The sequence below is a fragment of the Syngnathus leptorhynchus genome, chromosome 4, assembly GCF_054491065.1.
Source record: "Syngnathus leptorhynchus isolate UIUO chromosome 4, UIUO_Slep, whole genome shotgun sequence".
Taxonomy (NCBI): domain Eukaryota; kingdom Metazoa; phylum Chordata; class Actinopteri; order Syngnathiformes; family Syngnathidae; genus Syngnathus; species Syngnathus leptorhynchus.
The window spans coordinates 1,099,143-1,116,093 of NC_141198.1; the positions used below are offsets into that span (position 1 = coordinate 1,099,143).

General features: G+C 46.4%; 1 protein-coding gene across 10 annotated transcripts in view; it reads right to left on the reverse strand.

Annotated features, from left to right (window-relative positions):
- Window positions 1-1,618: 1,618 nt before the first annotated feature.
- The window catches only part of LOC147057612 (histone-lysine N-methyltransferase EHMT1-like), an 83,361-nt gene continuing 68,028 nt past the window's right edge, over window positions 1,619-16,951 (reverse strand). For 7 of the 10 annotated variants that reach the window (XM_085909675.1, XM_085909672.1, XM_085909674.1 and 4 more), the window contains 7 exons: window positions 12,055-12,199; window positions 7,789-7,866; window positions 7,571-7,686; window positions 3,388-3,474; window positions 3,219-3,297; window positions 2,305-2,480; window positions 1,619-2,141 (listed from right to left, as the gene is read on the reverse strand). In XM_085909675.1, the coding sequence (XP_085765801.1) occupies window positions 2,048-2,141; window positions 2,305-2,480; window positions 3,219-3,297; window positions 3,388-3,474; window positions 7,571-7,686; window positions 7,789-7,866; window positions 12,055-12,199 (775 nt within the window). In that variant the 3' untranslated portion in view covers window positions 1,619-2,047. Of the gene's footprint in view, window positions 2,142-2,304; window positions 2,481-3,218; window positions 3,298-3,387; window positions 3,475-3,762; window positions 4,306-7,570; window positions 7,687-7,788; window positions 7,867-12,054; window positions 12,200-16,951 lie in introns of those variants that run through there. The other 3 variants (XR_015065831.1, XR_015065829.1, XR_015065830.1) reach the window with 3 other exon arrangements.

The following is a 16,951-nucleotide window of genomic DNA, read 5'->3' on the forward strand; positions in this document are numbered from 1 at the left end:
TTTGCTTGTACTTTGTTAACGATACAATAGTTATATGCCAGATATGAGGAATAACGACGAGACTGACGTCAGGGCGCATGCGCGGCGTTGTTGACAAAGGACAAGGAATTTGATCGATGGATTTAATGATTTGGAGTGACACAGATGGTTTGATAAAATTGTTGTAATATACTTATTTGAAATATATCACTTTTTTGGTTCTTTTATCACAAACAGGGTATTCTGGTTGTCTTACCTGACATGTTTCGGCATGAACTTCCGCCTTCATCAGAGTGTCACTGTTGTAATCGTGACGCGTCTTTATCAGCTGATCGAAGAATGAAGGCGTGACTCACCTGTCAGATTTGACAGGTGAGTCACGCCCTCTGCTGTCCCTTCACCTCTCCAAAATGCTGCTCCAGGTGGTAGAGAGCATGTAGGCTCCCTCGTCTCTGTTGATGGTCCTCGGGCCTCGTTTACGGATCTCAATGGCCTCCCTGATCCAACACTGATGTTTATTTTCTTCGGTGCGGATGACAGCTGATAAAGACGCGTCACGATTACAACAGTGACACTCTGATGAAGGCGGAAGTTCATGCCGAAACATGTCAGGTAAGACAACCAGAATACCCTGTTTGTGATAAAAGAACCAAAAAAGTGATTGAAAAAAGGAAACAGAATGAACTTAGTACAACTATTTGAAATATACTTTATATATCATTATATGGGTCTGTGGAATAATCAGAAATGCAACTTACGAGTCCACGTCAGTGGCGCATAAAGCATTGTTGACATAAAGGACGATCGATGGGTTTAATGAATTGGAGTGACACAGATTGTTTTATAAACGTGTTATTTATGTAATAGCTATATGAATAACTGAATGTTACGTCAAGCCCGTTCTCAGCTCTTCTATCGGTTACCCTGTTGTTGCTCGTTCATGTCTCTTCCTGGTGTTGGATTTTGTCGAATAAATTTCCTCCAAAATGCGACTTATACTCCGGACCTATGTTTTTTTTCACGTTATTGTGCATTTTATGGCTAATGCGACCTATATTCCGGAGCGACTTTTAGTCCAAAAAATATGGTAATTTGGGGAAAAAAAATCCGCGATGTAGTGAAACCGCAATAAACGAACTGCGATGTAGCGAGGGATTATTGTATAGCACTTTATCCACACCATATGCTGCCCAAAAATAATTACAAAGCCAGACATTCAATTATTTGAAAAAATAATAGATAAGACAACAGCAAAAGTGTTTATGTTTGGCTTACTTCATCATAACTCATTGAATTCTTTAGCAATATTGACACGGATTGGGTTGTTATTTGTAACATCAGACACGTCGCTATGATACAGGCCACGTGTCCTTTTATAATCTCGACTTTAACAAAGACGCCATCGCAGGACTCCCTCTTCAACAGTGCAGTATAGGCTCAATCTACTGATGTCTATTCAGGCTGCCTGCCTGAATCATTCATGTTAAGTTTCCTTTTTCCTGTTTCTGTTAGCATTTTAGAATGTTTGGGGCAAATCGGCACCTTGTTGCGTTGTTGGCGTTTAGACTAACAACCAGGGTGGGGAATATGATCAACGCGCATTTGTTTACTTTACATTAAATCACCAGAGAAGACTTGCTGGGTGCCACAAAAATATTTATAGTAGATTAAATACAACATCAGGTATGATTTAATGTGTACAGTCTCTACACATCTTAAGATCTGTCAACTGGTGCTTTAAGTTTGTGTCATAAGTGGACTTGCAGTACAGAAACCTTGAAAACAAAATGCTGGTTCCAGTGACGACATCATATAAATTCCATTATCAATTTGCCGAACAGCTCTATTAATTTGTAAAAGAAAAATATATTTTTTAAAAGAAGCACGCATGCACGCACGCACGCACACCAATAGTATAGATTTGTGACAAAAATGTGAAGGTTTGCTAACTTGACATAGGAGGCTTAGGCCTGACGCCAGCAATATGGAAAATGGTACATTTCATATGTACAGAAAGGGACCAAAAAAAAAAAACCTCCTGTTATATTACAATGCCGTCGTCAATTTTTCATATTCCAGAATAGTACCGACACTTCGGTGAACCACACTCGCAGCTGAAATATTTACTCTTCACCATCCAGTAGTGTTCACCGTAGTCAAACCTGATGAAGAGAGGTAATGAGATATGTGATCTCAATTTTAACAGTCTAAAAAAAGTTGGCACAAAATTCTTTAAAAATGTTTTACATTGTTTTCTTCTGTACTGATTCAGCAATGTACACAATAATAGGTCATTAGGGCTCAACAGACTGTTTCATCACTCACCCGATCTGGTCACCAGCTTTAATGGTTCTGCTGGAGAAGAAAGCAATCCTTGGAAACCGCAAATCTTGATGCATGGTGAATACCTTCAGGGCCAATAGGTTGGGCTCACATAGATGGTTAATGAAGCGGCCAATGTTACCAAAAAGTCTTGCATCAATGCAATGTATGTCATCTACCTGTACAGAATGACAAGGACAACAAGCTTTACTTGATCTCAATGTGTTGATTCGGAAAAAATGCCAAATTAAGCCAAGGGCTGTAGGGTGCACCAATTGGGGTGCACATATTTCAGAATGGTACAGAAAAAAAATCTGAAACTGCACCATGCACAACCTGCTGATGGAGAACAGAAAAAAAGTCTCCTCAACTCTGGTAAAGCCTCACTTAATGAACATGCATAAAATGGTCTGAGCTAATCAAAAAGCCGGATGACCGGGACCCTCCTCAAATTGGCAAAGATGCAGATATTCTTATGCTTTTTTTAAAAAACTTTATTGAAGACTGAATGCGTGTAGCTGCACCTCCGTCATGCAGCAGGCAGCACAGACACAAAGCGCAGTGAAATAAAAACAATGTGTTACGATATCACTGCTCTATGGGACTATGAGGAATACAACACAACCAGTCTCAAATAGCTGCCAAAAATGAGCAACAAGGAAACATCTGTATCTATTTGACCACTAGTCTGGACATTCTTCCAGTAGGCTGCAGCAACAAGTTTCTAGCAAATCTTCAGCTCGTCCAAAATGCCGTGGGGTCCAGAGTGCAGACTAAAACAATGAAACGGGGTGCTCTCAATTGCAGCGCCTCAGACAACACTGACCTGATTACAGGCCACTAAATTGCCTAAGCCTAACTTGTAGAATATGCATTTTCTCTTCATCAGAGAACTATGCAGTTGGAAGTCAACCCACCTTATCGTTCAGTGTAAAGAGAAAAGAATCATTCTCTCTTGTGTCAGCTTCTGTGTCAGTTATGATCTCACCAACATACCTGCAAAAATTGAAAATGACAGTTTTATACAATTCATGTTAAAAACAAGTCACCAAATGTATTATGTGAATTAAGAAACATTTTCCTCACTCGCAAATAAATGTCCCCTGCGGGACATCCTGCATGAGTCTCACTCCCCAGCCCATTTTCTCTGTTTTGAAGAGCTGAAGTCGGACTCTAGGAACAAGGAGTTATTTAATCAATAATTGCATCAGACATTTTTTTTTCTGACTTAATATTCGGAAAAGGTCACCTACAAAAATAACTGAAAGGAATTCTGTGGTTGATATTATTCCACATGCTACGAGACACTTTGGTTGCTTCATTAAAACTTGTATAATGTCATGGTGCGGGCGATTATTTGACCCACATGCAGAACAAACTCAGAGAGACCAAAGTGATCGTTAAGGATTTATTGAGATACGGTCAGTAGTTGAGCCGGGTTTCGAAATGGGAGTGGCCGACCTGGTTCCTTGATGGGGGAGGGTGTGAAGCGTCGCCAGAGAGGAGTGGATCTTAGTGGAGATCTGCAGTGGGGTCCAGGAGCAGAGAGCCAGGAGTCGTGGCATAGGCGACCAGGGTGGGGAATGTGGTTTCAACAACTGTAGAGGTGACCAACAGCATCTAACACTCAGGCGCCAAGTTGTTGACAGCAAGCTCTTTAAGAGCCTCCCCTTGACGAGCCTGATCAGTGGCACCTGTGGATCCTCAGCCACCCTGCTCACAGATGCCACCTGTGGACAGAAAGGAAAAATCCCGGACCCTGACACCACCCCCCCCAACGGCCGCCACCTGGCTGCCCAGAAGAGGTAGACGGGAGTGATGACCAATAGTTTGAAATCAAGCAAGGGTCGCAGATGTAGGAACGGAGCACCCACTCGGGACCATAGCCTTCCCAGTCGACGAGATACTGCCAACCACGGCCCCACGGACGGGGGTCCACAATCCGTCGGACCGGGTGCCCCTCCAAGTCACTGGGGGGGACGTGCTGGACCGGACAGGCTTTATCTGGGAGACATGGAATGTGGGATGAATCCGAAGGGTAGGAGGAAAACGGGGACGGACTGCAGAGGGACTGATGACGGACACGATCTCGAACGGGCCAGTGACGTGCGGTCAGAGGAGGCAAAGGAGGTCGTGCCTCTCCTGCCATCATGAAAAGGGGCAAAAACAAATTCAATTGTATTTATTTTAAAGCCATTTTCCTTTTAATTTCAGTAGTTTTGTATCATTTTGAACCAAAATTGCTGATTTTATACAGTTATTTTAAAACCAAAGACGCTTGGAGGAGCCAACTTTCTGCCTTGCCTCCTCTGAGGATTGCGTAATCACACGGCTGCCTACGCTGACAGGCTATGCAGTTAGACTGAACTTCTGTCTGTCTCTATGTCGTTGTTAAAGTGTTCAAACACTGGCTATATTAACTAATTTCCGTAGTTAAGCTGATGTATATAATATCTAGTGTTTTTTGTCATCTGTCTCTAACGTCGTGTTTCTCTAGATGAACAAAACGGCTTTGAAAAGAGACCTTACGGAGGCAACAAAAAAAAGGTTCTCCAGCCTTATGGCAGGGGGTGCTAGTGATCCCGGGATGCTTCATGCGCCCACCTGTAGAATAAGTGATCTCCAGTTCAAATTTACAGTGAACAACTGAGGAGCAGTTGTCCATTTATTTTGTTTGACATTCTTTTTTTTTTTTTTTTCATTTTTACATTTCGTTTTACAATGGAGGATTACATATCCAAACGATTTTCAACTATGTGGGCCACAATCTGAGAGGATCTCTTGAGGTATCCCATGGAGACGGAAAACGTGTTTGACCAAGACTTGAGCAGTCTGGAGAGCAGAGGGGAGCTTTCTGAGGGGAACCAGATGACAGGACTTGGAGAAGCGGTCGATGATGGTGAGAATGGTGGTCATCCCCTGAGAAACGGGCAATCCAATGCGATATGGGACCAGGGGTGTTTGGGTGTGGCGAGGGGTTTTAGAAGTCCAGCAGGGGGTCTGTGAGTCGCCTTATTGCGTGCACAGATGGGACATGCGAGCACACACTCCCTAACGTCCCTATGGATGGATGGCTACCAGAAGCGTCTGGAAAGCAGACCGCCTGTGCGAATGGTTCCAGGATGGGCTGAAAACTTAGCCGAGTGAAACCAGCGAATAAGCCCGGAGCAGAGGAAGGGACGTAGGTTCTTCCTTGTGGACTGGTAACAGGATCGGGTTCATGGAGCTGAGCCTGTGAGACCAGTTCTTTGATGTGCCAGGAGAGGGAGCCTATGGTGCAACCGGGGGGAAGGATGGGAGCTGGTTCCTCTTCGGACTCGGGTGAGAATTGTCGGGACCGGGCATCTGGTTTGGTGTTCTTGGAGCCAGGGCGATAGGAGATGGACAAATTGAACCGGAAGAAGAACAAGGACCAGCGGGACTGTCGAGAATTCAGACGTATGGCGGACTGGAGGTTCTTGTGGTCGGTCCAGACCAGCACGGGTTGTTCAGTACACTCTAGCCAGTGGCACCACTCCTCGAGCGCCAGCTTAATTGCTCTCATAGTTTCTCTCTGCGGGTGAAAAATGCGCAAGGGTGAGGCTTCCCATCGGAGTCCATGAGTTGTGATAGTATCGCGCCTACTCCTGTGTTGGATGCGTCGACTTCAAGGGTGAACTGTTTGCAGGGGTCTGGGTGGATGAGTATTGGTGCCTGTGAGAACCTCTTATTTAACGCTGTGAATGCGGCATTGGCTTCTTGAGTCCAGGTGAATGTTGTTTTGGTTGAGGTCAGGGTTGCTAGGGGAGCCGCTGTTTGACTGTAATTGCGGATGAAACGGCGGTAGAAGTTGGCAAACCCAAAAAACAGTTGGACCTGGTTACGGGTTTCCAGGACAGGCCAGTACAGGGCTGCTTGGATCTTGTCAGGGTCCGGCCAAACCTGTCCACCCTCGAGAATGAATCCCAAAAAGGTGACGGATTGTTTGTGGAACTCGCATTTCTCGGCCTCGATGTACAATCGGTTCTCCAGGAGGCGCTATAGCACCAGGCAGACATGACGGCAGTGTTCAGAGGGGTTTTGCGAGTAAATGAGGATGTCATCCAGACAGACAAAAACGAATATATTGAGAAAGTCTCGGAGGACATCATTGACCAAGGCTTGAAAAACTGCGAAGGCGTTGCAAAGTTCAAAGGGCATGACGAGGTATTCAAAGTGGCCTAGCAGGGTCTTGAAAGCGGTCTTGCGCTCATCTCCCTGGCGGATCCTGACCAGATAATATGCATTTCGGAGGTCGAGCTTGGTGAAGATGGTTGCAGAGAGAGGGACCATTTCAATCTGGGCTGGGGAGATGAATTCCTGGTCGATGAGGTTCTGTTCACAGCCAGAGTCAACTAGGGCAGATAGTTTGAAAATGTTATTGTGGACTGACATTATGGCGGGTAGCGAGAAGCGAGGGGTCTTAATATCTGGACAATGGTCCCGCGGTCTACCCTTCACGACCGGCGGACCCTCTCTTTTGGGGCGGATCGGACAGAGGGCGACGAAATGATCTAGAGAATCACAGTGCAGGCATTGCCTTGACTCTCTGCGCCACTGCAGTTCCTCAGGGGAAAGTCGAGTCCGACCCACCTGCATAGCCTCGGGTTTTGGAGGGAAATGGTTAGGCAGCAGTTCTGATTATTTTTTAAGCCCTCATTTGAGAAACGCGATTGTTTCAATTTGCTGAGGCTCATGGGAGTTTGCGGGTGGCTAATGCTATAGTGATAGCTGCTATAAATCGGCTGCTCTGTTAATGTTTCGAGTAAATTTACGGATCGATATGGAAGGGAAACATAGGTAAGCAGTACCAAGGTGTTAGATCGAACTTTAGTCAGTTCTGATCATTTTATAGGATAGTTTGAGAAACGCGATTGTTTACAGAGGGCTCATTGGTTATTGGCTAGTGGATGCATATCCCAACCCTAGTCAACCACAGTTTGTTGCAGTATAGATTCTATTTTATGCGCCTTATAATCCTGTTATATGGACAAAGTTTTAAAATGGGCTGTTCATTGAAGGTGCGCCTTATAATCGGGTGCGCATTTTGGTCCGGAAAATACGGTACATGCGAACTGGAAATGACAATAATAACACATAGTGAAAGATAAATTGAGCAAATTGGCTATTTCAGAAGTGTATGTCAAACTGGTAGCCCTTTGCCTTAATCAGTACCCAGGAAGTAGCTCTCAGTTTAAGAAAGGTTGGTGACCCCTGCTATAAGCCAATTACTTGAAAACATTTGTCTCACCTCAGTCCATTTTGAACAACTCGGTTCTTGCAGGTCCTCCAACATGAGCAAGCATGGTTACACTCAAAGAGCACTGGAGGAACTTGCTGAGCAAAATCCAGTAACAGGTGGCCATCCTACATACAGACAAGTTTTGTAAAATTGCTACTAATGACAAAGTAGAATGTGGGATGTGCACTAAATAAAACTGAGGAAACATTTAGTTGTGTCAGACTTACACTATCATACCAAGATTGCTGACTGAGCTGACCACAAGTGCAGGTACTGGATGAGCAGTCATCTGTGCAACTGCAATGCTAAATGAGACAGTTAAAGAGCCGTTACATAACCTCCATAAATGATGAAATTGTAAATTGACTCTTGACTCAGGGATTTGAAAATAAGTGACTTTAGCTGCACCCAAGATTATAAAACTAACCAAAGATGTGGCATTACCACAAGTAGTAATAATCAGCACTAATGTCCATAAAAATATGGTCTGTCGGGTCATGTAAAAATGGAATTTAAAACTGTATACTATAGTGATAAAGCTAATTACATTTTTTTAAATATTGTAACGGGCATACATACATTACTTTTTGACTGAAGAGGATATTATGATTGGTAGAATTTCCAATCTGGATTGGTTCTCAGAATTTACTGGCAATTGCATAAATCTATTTTTCTCTACTTATCCAGAAGTGAGTCATGGGCGAAAAAATCTAATTAGGTATGGCCTGACTTCACTTTTTCAGGCCATCTATTCAAGGGGGACACCAAAGCGTTTTAAGGCCAGATGTGAGACATGCTTCTTAAGTGCGCCCTAACTCCTCCTGGCCCGACATGCATGGAACACTTTACCAGGATGAAAACTGTTGAAATGGGGATGGGGAGTGACTATATGATCTCGTACAAAAATGGCAATTCCGTGTCCAAACCAAATGACGGTATAATGGTGCAGTGCTGTGTCCTGTGTTGTATCCATCCATCTTCATCCATCCATCTTCTTCCGCTTATCCGGGGTCGGGTCGCAGGGGCAGCAGCTTTAGGAAGGACTCCCAGACTTTCTTCTCCCCAGCCACTTCATCCAGCCCATCCTGGGGGATCCCAAGGCGTTCCCAGGCCAGCTGAGAGACATAGTCTCTCCAGCGCGTCCTGGGTCGTCCCCAGGGTCTCCTACCGGTGGGACATGCCCGGAACACCTCCCCAGGGAGGCGTCCAGGAGGCATCCTGATGAGATGCCCAAGCCACCTCATCTGGCTCCTCTCAACGTGGAGGAGCAGCGGCTCTACTCCGAGTCTCTCCCGGATGACCGAGCCTCTCACCCTATCTCTAAGGGAGAGCCCGGACAACCTGCGGAGGAAACTCATTTCGTCCGCTTGTATTATGGATCTTGTTTTTTCGGTCACGACCCATAGCTCGTGACCATAGGTGAGGGTAGGAGCGTAGATCGAGCGGTAAATCGAGAGCTTTGCCATTTGGCTCAGCTCTCTCTTCACCACGACGGACCGTAACAGAGTCCGCATTACTGCCAACGCTGCACCGATCCGCCTCTCGATCTCGCGCTCCATCCTACCCTCACTCGTGAACAAGACCCCAAGATACTTGAACTCCTTCACTCGGGGCAGGATCTCATCCCCGATCCGGAGAGGGCATTCCACCCTTTTCCGACCGAAGGACCATGGACTCAGATTTGGAGGTGCTGACCCTCATCCTGACCGCTTCACACTCGGCTGCGAACCGCTCCAGTGAGAGCTGGAGATCACGGCCTGAAGAAGCCAACAGCACCACGTCATCTGCAAAAAGCAGTGTCGAGATGCTGAGGTCCCCAAACCTGACCCCCTCAACGCCTCGGCTGCGCCTAGAAATTCTGTCCATAAAAATTATGAACAGAATCGGTGATAAAGGGCAGCCTTGGCGGAGTCCAACCCTCACTGGGAACGAATCTGACTTACTGCCGGAAATGCGGACCAAACTCTGACGTCGGTGATACAGGGACCGAACCGCCCTTATCAGTTGGCTCGGCACCCGTACTCCCGAAGCACCCTCCACAGAACCTCCCGAGGGACACGGTTGAATACCTTCTCCAAGTCCTCAAAACACATGTGGACTGGTTGGGCGAACTCCCATGCACCCTCGAGGATCCTGCCGAAGATGTGGAGCTGGTCCACTGTTCCACGGCCAGGACGAAAGCCACACTGCTCCTCCTGAATCCGAGGCTCGATCTCCCGACGGAACCTCCTCTCCAGCACCCCTGAATAGACCTTACTAGGGAGGCTGAGGAGTATGATTCCCCTGTAATTGGAACACACCCTCCGGTCCCCCTTCTTAAAGAGGGGAACCACCACCCCAGTCTGCAAATCCAGAGGCACCGTCCCCGATGTCCATGCAATGCTGTAGAGGCGTGTCAGCCATGACAGCCCCACAACATCCAGAGCCTTTAAGAACTCCGGGTGTAGTTTTTTAACTACCTCAGTGAGTTCGACCCCAGAGATTGGAGAGTCCACCTCAGAGTCTCCAGGCCCTGCTTCCACAATGGAAGGCGTGCCGGTGGAATTGAGGAGGTCTTCGAAGTATTCTCCCCACCGAATCACGACGTCCCAAGTCGAGGTCAGCAGGACACCATCTCCACTGTAAACAGTGTTGACTGTGCACTGCTTCTCCCTCCTGGGACGCCGGATGGTGGACCAGAATTTCCTCGAAGCCATCCGGAAGTCATTCTCCGTGGCCTCGCCAAACTCCTCCCACGCCCGGGTTTTTGCCTCAGCAACCGCCAAAGCCGCGTTCTGCTTGGCCATCCGGTACATGTCAGATGCCTCCGGAGTCCCGCAGGCCAAAACGGCCCGATAGGACTCCTTCAGCTTGACGGCATCCCTTACCGCCGGTGTCCACCAGCGGGTTCGGGGATTGCCGCCACAACAGGCACCAACAACCTAACGGCCACAGCTCCGGTTGGCTGCCTCAACAATGGAGGCGCGGAACATGGTCCACTCGGACTCAATGTCCCCCGCCTCCCTCGGGACGTGGAAAAAGCTCTGCCGGAGGTGGGAGTTGAAGCTCTTCCTGACAGGGGATTCTGCCAGACGTTCCCAGCAGACCCTCACAGAGCGTTTGGACCTGCCAGGTCGGACCGGCATCTTCCCTCACCATCGGAGCCAACCCACCACCAGGTAGTGATCAGCTGACAGCTCCGCCCCTCTCTTCACCCGAGTGTCGAAAACATGCGGCCGCAAATCTGATGACACGACTACAAAGTCGATCATCGAACCGCGGCCTTGGGTGTCCTGGTGCCAAGTGCACACATGGACACCCTTATGTTTGAACATGGTGTTCATATAATCCGTGTTGAGCACAGAAGTCCAACACCGCTCGGGTTCAGATCGGGGGGGGGGGCGTTACTCCCAATCACTTCCTTCCAGGTCTCACTGTCATTGCCCATGTGAGCATTGAAGTCACCCAGTAGAACGATGGAGTCCCCAGAAGGAGCGCTCTCCAGCACTTCCTCCAGGGACTCCAAGAAGGGTGGGTACTCTGAGCTGCCATTCGGTGCATAGACACAAACAACAGAAAGGACCCGTCCCCCCACCCGAAGGCGGAGGGAGGCTACCCTCTTGCTCCCCGGGGTGAACCCCAATGTGCAGGCGCCCAGCCGGGGGGCAATAAGTATGCCAACACCTGCTCGACGCCTCTCACCATGGGCAACTCCAGAGTAGAAGGGAGTCCAGCCCCTCTCGAGAGGGCTTGTACCAGAGCCCAAACTATGTGTGGAGGCAAGTCCGACTATGTCTAGTCGGAACCTTTCTGCCTCACACACCAGCTTGGGCTCCTTTCCAGCCAGAGAGGTGACATTCCATGTCCCTAGAGCCAGCCTCTGCAGCCGGGGATCGGACTGCCAAGGTCCCCGCCTTTGGCCGCCGCCCAGCTCACTTTGCACCCGACCCCTTTGGCACTTCCTATAGGTGGTGAGCCCCATGGGCAAAGGCCCGGCCACCAGGCGCACGCCTTCAAGCCCCACCTCCAGGCCTGGCTCCAGAGGGGGGCCCCGGTGACCCCCATCCGGGCGAGGGAAAACTAAGTCCATTTTTGTTTGTCGTTATAAGGGGCTTTGGTGAGCCGTGCTATGTCTGGCCCCTTACCTAGGACCCTTTTGCCATGGGTGACCATACCATGGGCATGAAGCCCCAGACAACATGGCTCCCAGGATCATAGGGGCACGCAAACCCCTCCACCACGACAAGGTGACGACTCACGGAGTTGTAATAACATAAATTACATTGCTACAACTATATCTTGCTATTGCGTTCCTCTGAAAGAAAAGGAGTGCAGTAAATGGCTGGCACTGATCTGGTCAATTGGTTCACTAATCGTAATAAACATGTTTAAATGTGGGTTAGCACCAGCAGCTAACACTAGCTAGCTAGCGCTGTGCTCTTGTTCTGATAGTTCTGAAAGTTTCTTCATTTTTATTATTGTCATTTTTTCATTATTCAATGCTGAAATCTTACCCGCAGGTGAGTTATGTCCTTGCTGACATTTACTGGGGAAGTGACACAGTTGTCTGGTATGTATTTGAAGTTTCCAGGATATTGTTCATTGTCAATCCCGTTGACACAGTTTATGGGAACTGTCTCATACCCCCGAGAAATATCCCTAAAAGAGGGAAAGTTATACAGGTATCATGTTAAGAACAAACCTTAGTCATCTCAAATCTTTATTTAAATGTAAACTCCACAATTTCAGCCAAACATACTTTAACTGTAAACGTGTTCTTGTAATATCTATTATTTGCAAATATATTTGCTCACCTGCTAATTTCGTTAATTTGCCCACCTACAAGTTAACAGTGTAAAGGTACCTTTTAAGGTGAATGTAGTGAACCCCTGCGTTACCATCCAACTTAAAGGAGACATAGCCTAGCATGGAAAATTAACTTTTTTTGCTTTTAAATTCATTTTCTTGTGTATTTGGAGTCTCCAAGAGTGTAGAAAAGTGTCATCTACCCCTCCAGGTGCTGCAGAGATACTTTTATGATCTGCTTGAGGGCTATTTTTCACTCTGTTCAGTTTTCTCCATTTTTTATTACGTATTTTTGTCTATTACATCACATCCGTTGGAGCGGGACAAACCAAACAAGGTAATAGGTGTTGCCAAACGGTTTTGCAAGTCCATCATTTGTATTACTCGGAAAGACTTTTGGAGTCCTAACTCAATGTTCCGTTGTTGGAGGCATCAATCCACACAAATCATTGCACCGTCCCCCAACATCATAATCTCAAAGACGTGCCTGGTCAAATTTCATTTTTCAAGCAGTGTACCCACATTTGTGGGAAAAGTCCTGCTTGTTCAAGGACGGTGTTTCAGAACTCTTTAGTCAGTATAGAGAAGGTGTTCGTATCTTGAAAGGTTTGTAAGTATAGGCCTTTTTTAAGTAGAGGTACCACTGTAGCTTTAATTTATATACAGTGATCCCTCGGTACTTCGCGGTTCGCTTATCGCGGCTTCACTGCATCACGGATTTTTTTTTCCGCCAACAAAAAAAAGAGTTCTAAAAACAAATTTGCAGTGCTGTACTTTGTTGTAAAAGAAGTTGTTATAAGACTTCTGAAAACATATTTACAGTATTGTACCTTGTTATAAAAAGTTGTTTTATAATATAACAGTCCGAAAATCACATTTACATTACGTATACTTTAGCTACATCTCCACATACATCTACAAAATGTGCATAGTGCTCCTATGGTAACTTGTGACCACTAGAGGTCACTGTTTACCCAAGGTTAAAAACAGAACATCACATCTACATGTTACACACACACACACACACACACACACACACACACACACACACACACACACACACACACACACACATAATATTTATATTTTCAATATTTATACAAAATTTTCTGTATGTTAGTTATACTATTATTGTATTATTTACATTTTCAAACTATTATTTAATGTTCTAATAATAATATATGCACTTAAATGGTTCACTCTACAAACTGGATTCGGTTGAAATTGGGAAATTGTGTAAAATGTAAATAAAAAAAAAAATACAATGATTTGAAAATCCATATCAAACCATATTCAATTGAATACACTACAAAGACAACACATTTAATGTTCAAACTGATAAACTCGTTTTTTTCACCAAATAACAATTAACTTTGAATTTCACGGCTGCAACATGTCCAGTAGAAGTTGGGAAAGGTGGCAAAAAATACTGAGAAAGCTGAGAAAAGCTCAAACACCTATTTGGAACATCCCACATGTGACCAGGCTAATATGGAACAAGTAGGTACGATGATTTGGGTATAAAAGGAGCCTCCCCAGACATGCTCAGTCATTCACAAGCAAGGATGGGGTGAGGTTCATCACTTTGTCCACAACTGCGTGACAAAATAGTTGAACAGTTTAAGAACAACATTTCTCAAAGCAAAATTGCAAGGAATTTAGGGATTTCAACATCCACGGTCCATAATATCATCAAATGGGTCCCCTGCTTGACCCCCTCCAGTTTGCCTACTGGGCAAACAGGTCGGTGGATGATGCGGTCAACATGGGACTGCACTACATCCTGCACCACCTGGACACCCCAGGAACGTACGCCAGGATCCTGTTTGTGGATTTCGGCTCGGCGTTCAACACCATCGCTCCTGACATCCTCCAACAGAAGCTCATCCAGCTCGCAGTGCCTGCCTCCACCTGTCATTGGATCAGCAGCTTCCTGACCAACAGCGTGTGAGTCTGGGGAGCATCACATCTGGTTCCAGGACCGCCAGTACTGGCGCCCCCCAGGGGTGTGCTCTCTCCCCACTGCTCTTCTCTCTCTACACCAACGATTTCTCCTCAGGTGACTCTCCATTGAAGCTCCTGAAGTATGCAGACGACATGACTCTCATCGGACTGATCCGGGACGGTGATGAAACTGCGTACAGACAGGAGGTGGAGCGGCTGGTCCACTGGTGTAGCCAAAATCACCTTGAGCTGAACCCAGAAACAGCTTCTTCCCCCAGGCTGTTGCTCTGATGAACTCACACCACTCTAAGAGTCTCAGAGTCATTGCTGTGCAATAACATCCTGCTCTCCACACCCTTTTGGATTGTCTACACTGCTTGCACTATGTGTCTTCTCTGCATCCATTGCAGCCTGGTCATCCTGGAAGAGGGACCCTCCCATCTGTGGTCTCTTCTTAAGGTTTCTCACTTCCCCTAGTCGGAGATTTGAGTTTTTCCTTGCCCTCATGGGAGTTTAAGACCAGGGGATGGCTGAGAATATTGTCATTGTATTTTCATTTGTCATTTTCACATGTCCTGAGTGTTGTTAGTCACCTAAATGTTGAACAGAGACTGTGATGTAACAAAGTCAAATTCCTTGTTTGGCACGCTCAAACATGGCTAATAAATTCTTCTTGAATCTTGAACCTTGAAAAGGTTCAGAGAATCTGGTGAAATCACTGCACGTTACCACCACGGCCGGAAACCAAAACTGAATGACCGTGAACTTCAATCCCTCAGCAGGTGTGGGCATACTTATTGCCCCCCGGCTGGGCGCCTGTACGTTGGGGTTCACCCCCGTGAACGAGAGGGTAGCCTCCCTCCGCCTTCGGGTGGGGGGACAGGTCCTGACTGTTGTTTGTGTCTATGCACCGAATGGCAGCTCAGAGTACCCACAATTCTTGGAGTCCCTGGAGGAGGTGCTGAGAGCGCGCCTTCTGGGACTCCATCGTTCTACTGAGTGACTTCAATGCTCACGTGGGCAATGACAGTGAGACCTGGAAGGGCATGATTGGGCGGAACCCCCCCCGATCTGAACCCGAGCTGTTAGGGTTGAATAGATTAGGTTGATCATATTATGTTGGAATGTAATCAGTAATAATTAACCTAAGCTTGTCCTGTCTTAACAAAGTAGTAGAACAAAGTGCTAAGATCCTTTGCACTGATTGACCAACTGTAGAAAGACGCAATCAAAGTTGTTCTGTCTACTCAACATTGTAAAACAACCCCTGCTATGATGTGATCAGAGGCCAGGGGTTTCACCCCCACCTTGGCCACCACACATGTAAATTGTCACCCCCACCTTGGCCACTCTCACCCCCACCCTTCTTCTCTCAATAAATACTGTCTTGCATGAATGCAACGGCAGACTTTGTTCGGACATTGCTGTATCTACAGTAACGAACAAATTCTCCACTTGCAAGTGTTCAAAGGGCATACTGTCTCCCGTGTGGTTCTTGCAAAATAAGTTAGAGTCGGAACATCTCTAACATTTTGGTGCCGTGACCCGGATCCAACATACCCACTGCTGATCGACGGAGGACGACGTGCTGCATTGTCGACAAGCCAGCGTCCATTAGGAGGACCTGGTAAAGAAAAGACCTGGCAAGAAAATTCTTCGCTGGGCCAGCATCTTAGGTCTGCCTTCGTCGAACAACAGTGGATTGACGGGATCCGGCAGTGCAACGAACCAGGGGACAAGTAAGTTAAAGCCCTAAAATTGTGTGATTGTGTTGTTGTGAAACGCGTAAAAAGTTAAAGGTGCACAAGGTTGTGAAAGGTGCACAAGATATACGGCTTTGGTTTGTCCGAGCTATGAGGTTTACGGTTTGGTTTGTCCAGGCTAAGAAACAGCTGGGGTTCTAGACCCAGTGGATGGAACGGGTTAAAAAAGACAGAGATTATTTTTCTTAATTGGAGAAGGGCGTAGGTTCTTTTTTGTCCGTTTTTTTCCTAGCTGTTTGGAAGGGTTTTTGCACCCATCCGAGATAGGCCTAAAAGTTAAAAAGCGCTAAGTTGTGTGGTTGAGTGTGTGACTGGTACTGCTACTATCCTACTCCTACTTTTGGTTTAAAACATTTTTTTTAGGTTATTAGAACTCCTGTACATACAAGACGTATGACTGCGGATTGTATGCCCAACGTCAAATGACGAGGGGTCAAATTATGTGTGCACACTGAAGTTAAAATTTGCAAATCAAGTGGTAAAGTAATACAACTTGTTTCTAAAAGATAAATAGAAAAATTAGAATGTGCTGTCCTCGCGTGCGTGGGTGGGACCAGCTTCATGATCGACCGCGAGAAATGGCCAGCTTGTGACGAATCATTGATGCCAGGTCCCCTCCCCTCGCACCGAGAGCTGTGCATGTGTGTGCATATTTGTTAAACTGATAAAATTGGCTAAACCTGTGTACAAAAGAAATTTGTTAGACTGTGGTCTATTCAATTTGCGCCTCTTCAAAAGGCTCTCAGGGACAGACGGGATTTTTTTTTTCCTGGTCCGCCATGGCGTCCACCGAGAAAGAGTGATTTTGTGCGAGTTAAATGCTAAGAAAACAAAAACGAAAAACCCAAAGAAAATGTTGTTTTTGGATTGCTAATTACCAACGAAGCGGTGAGGAAGT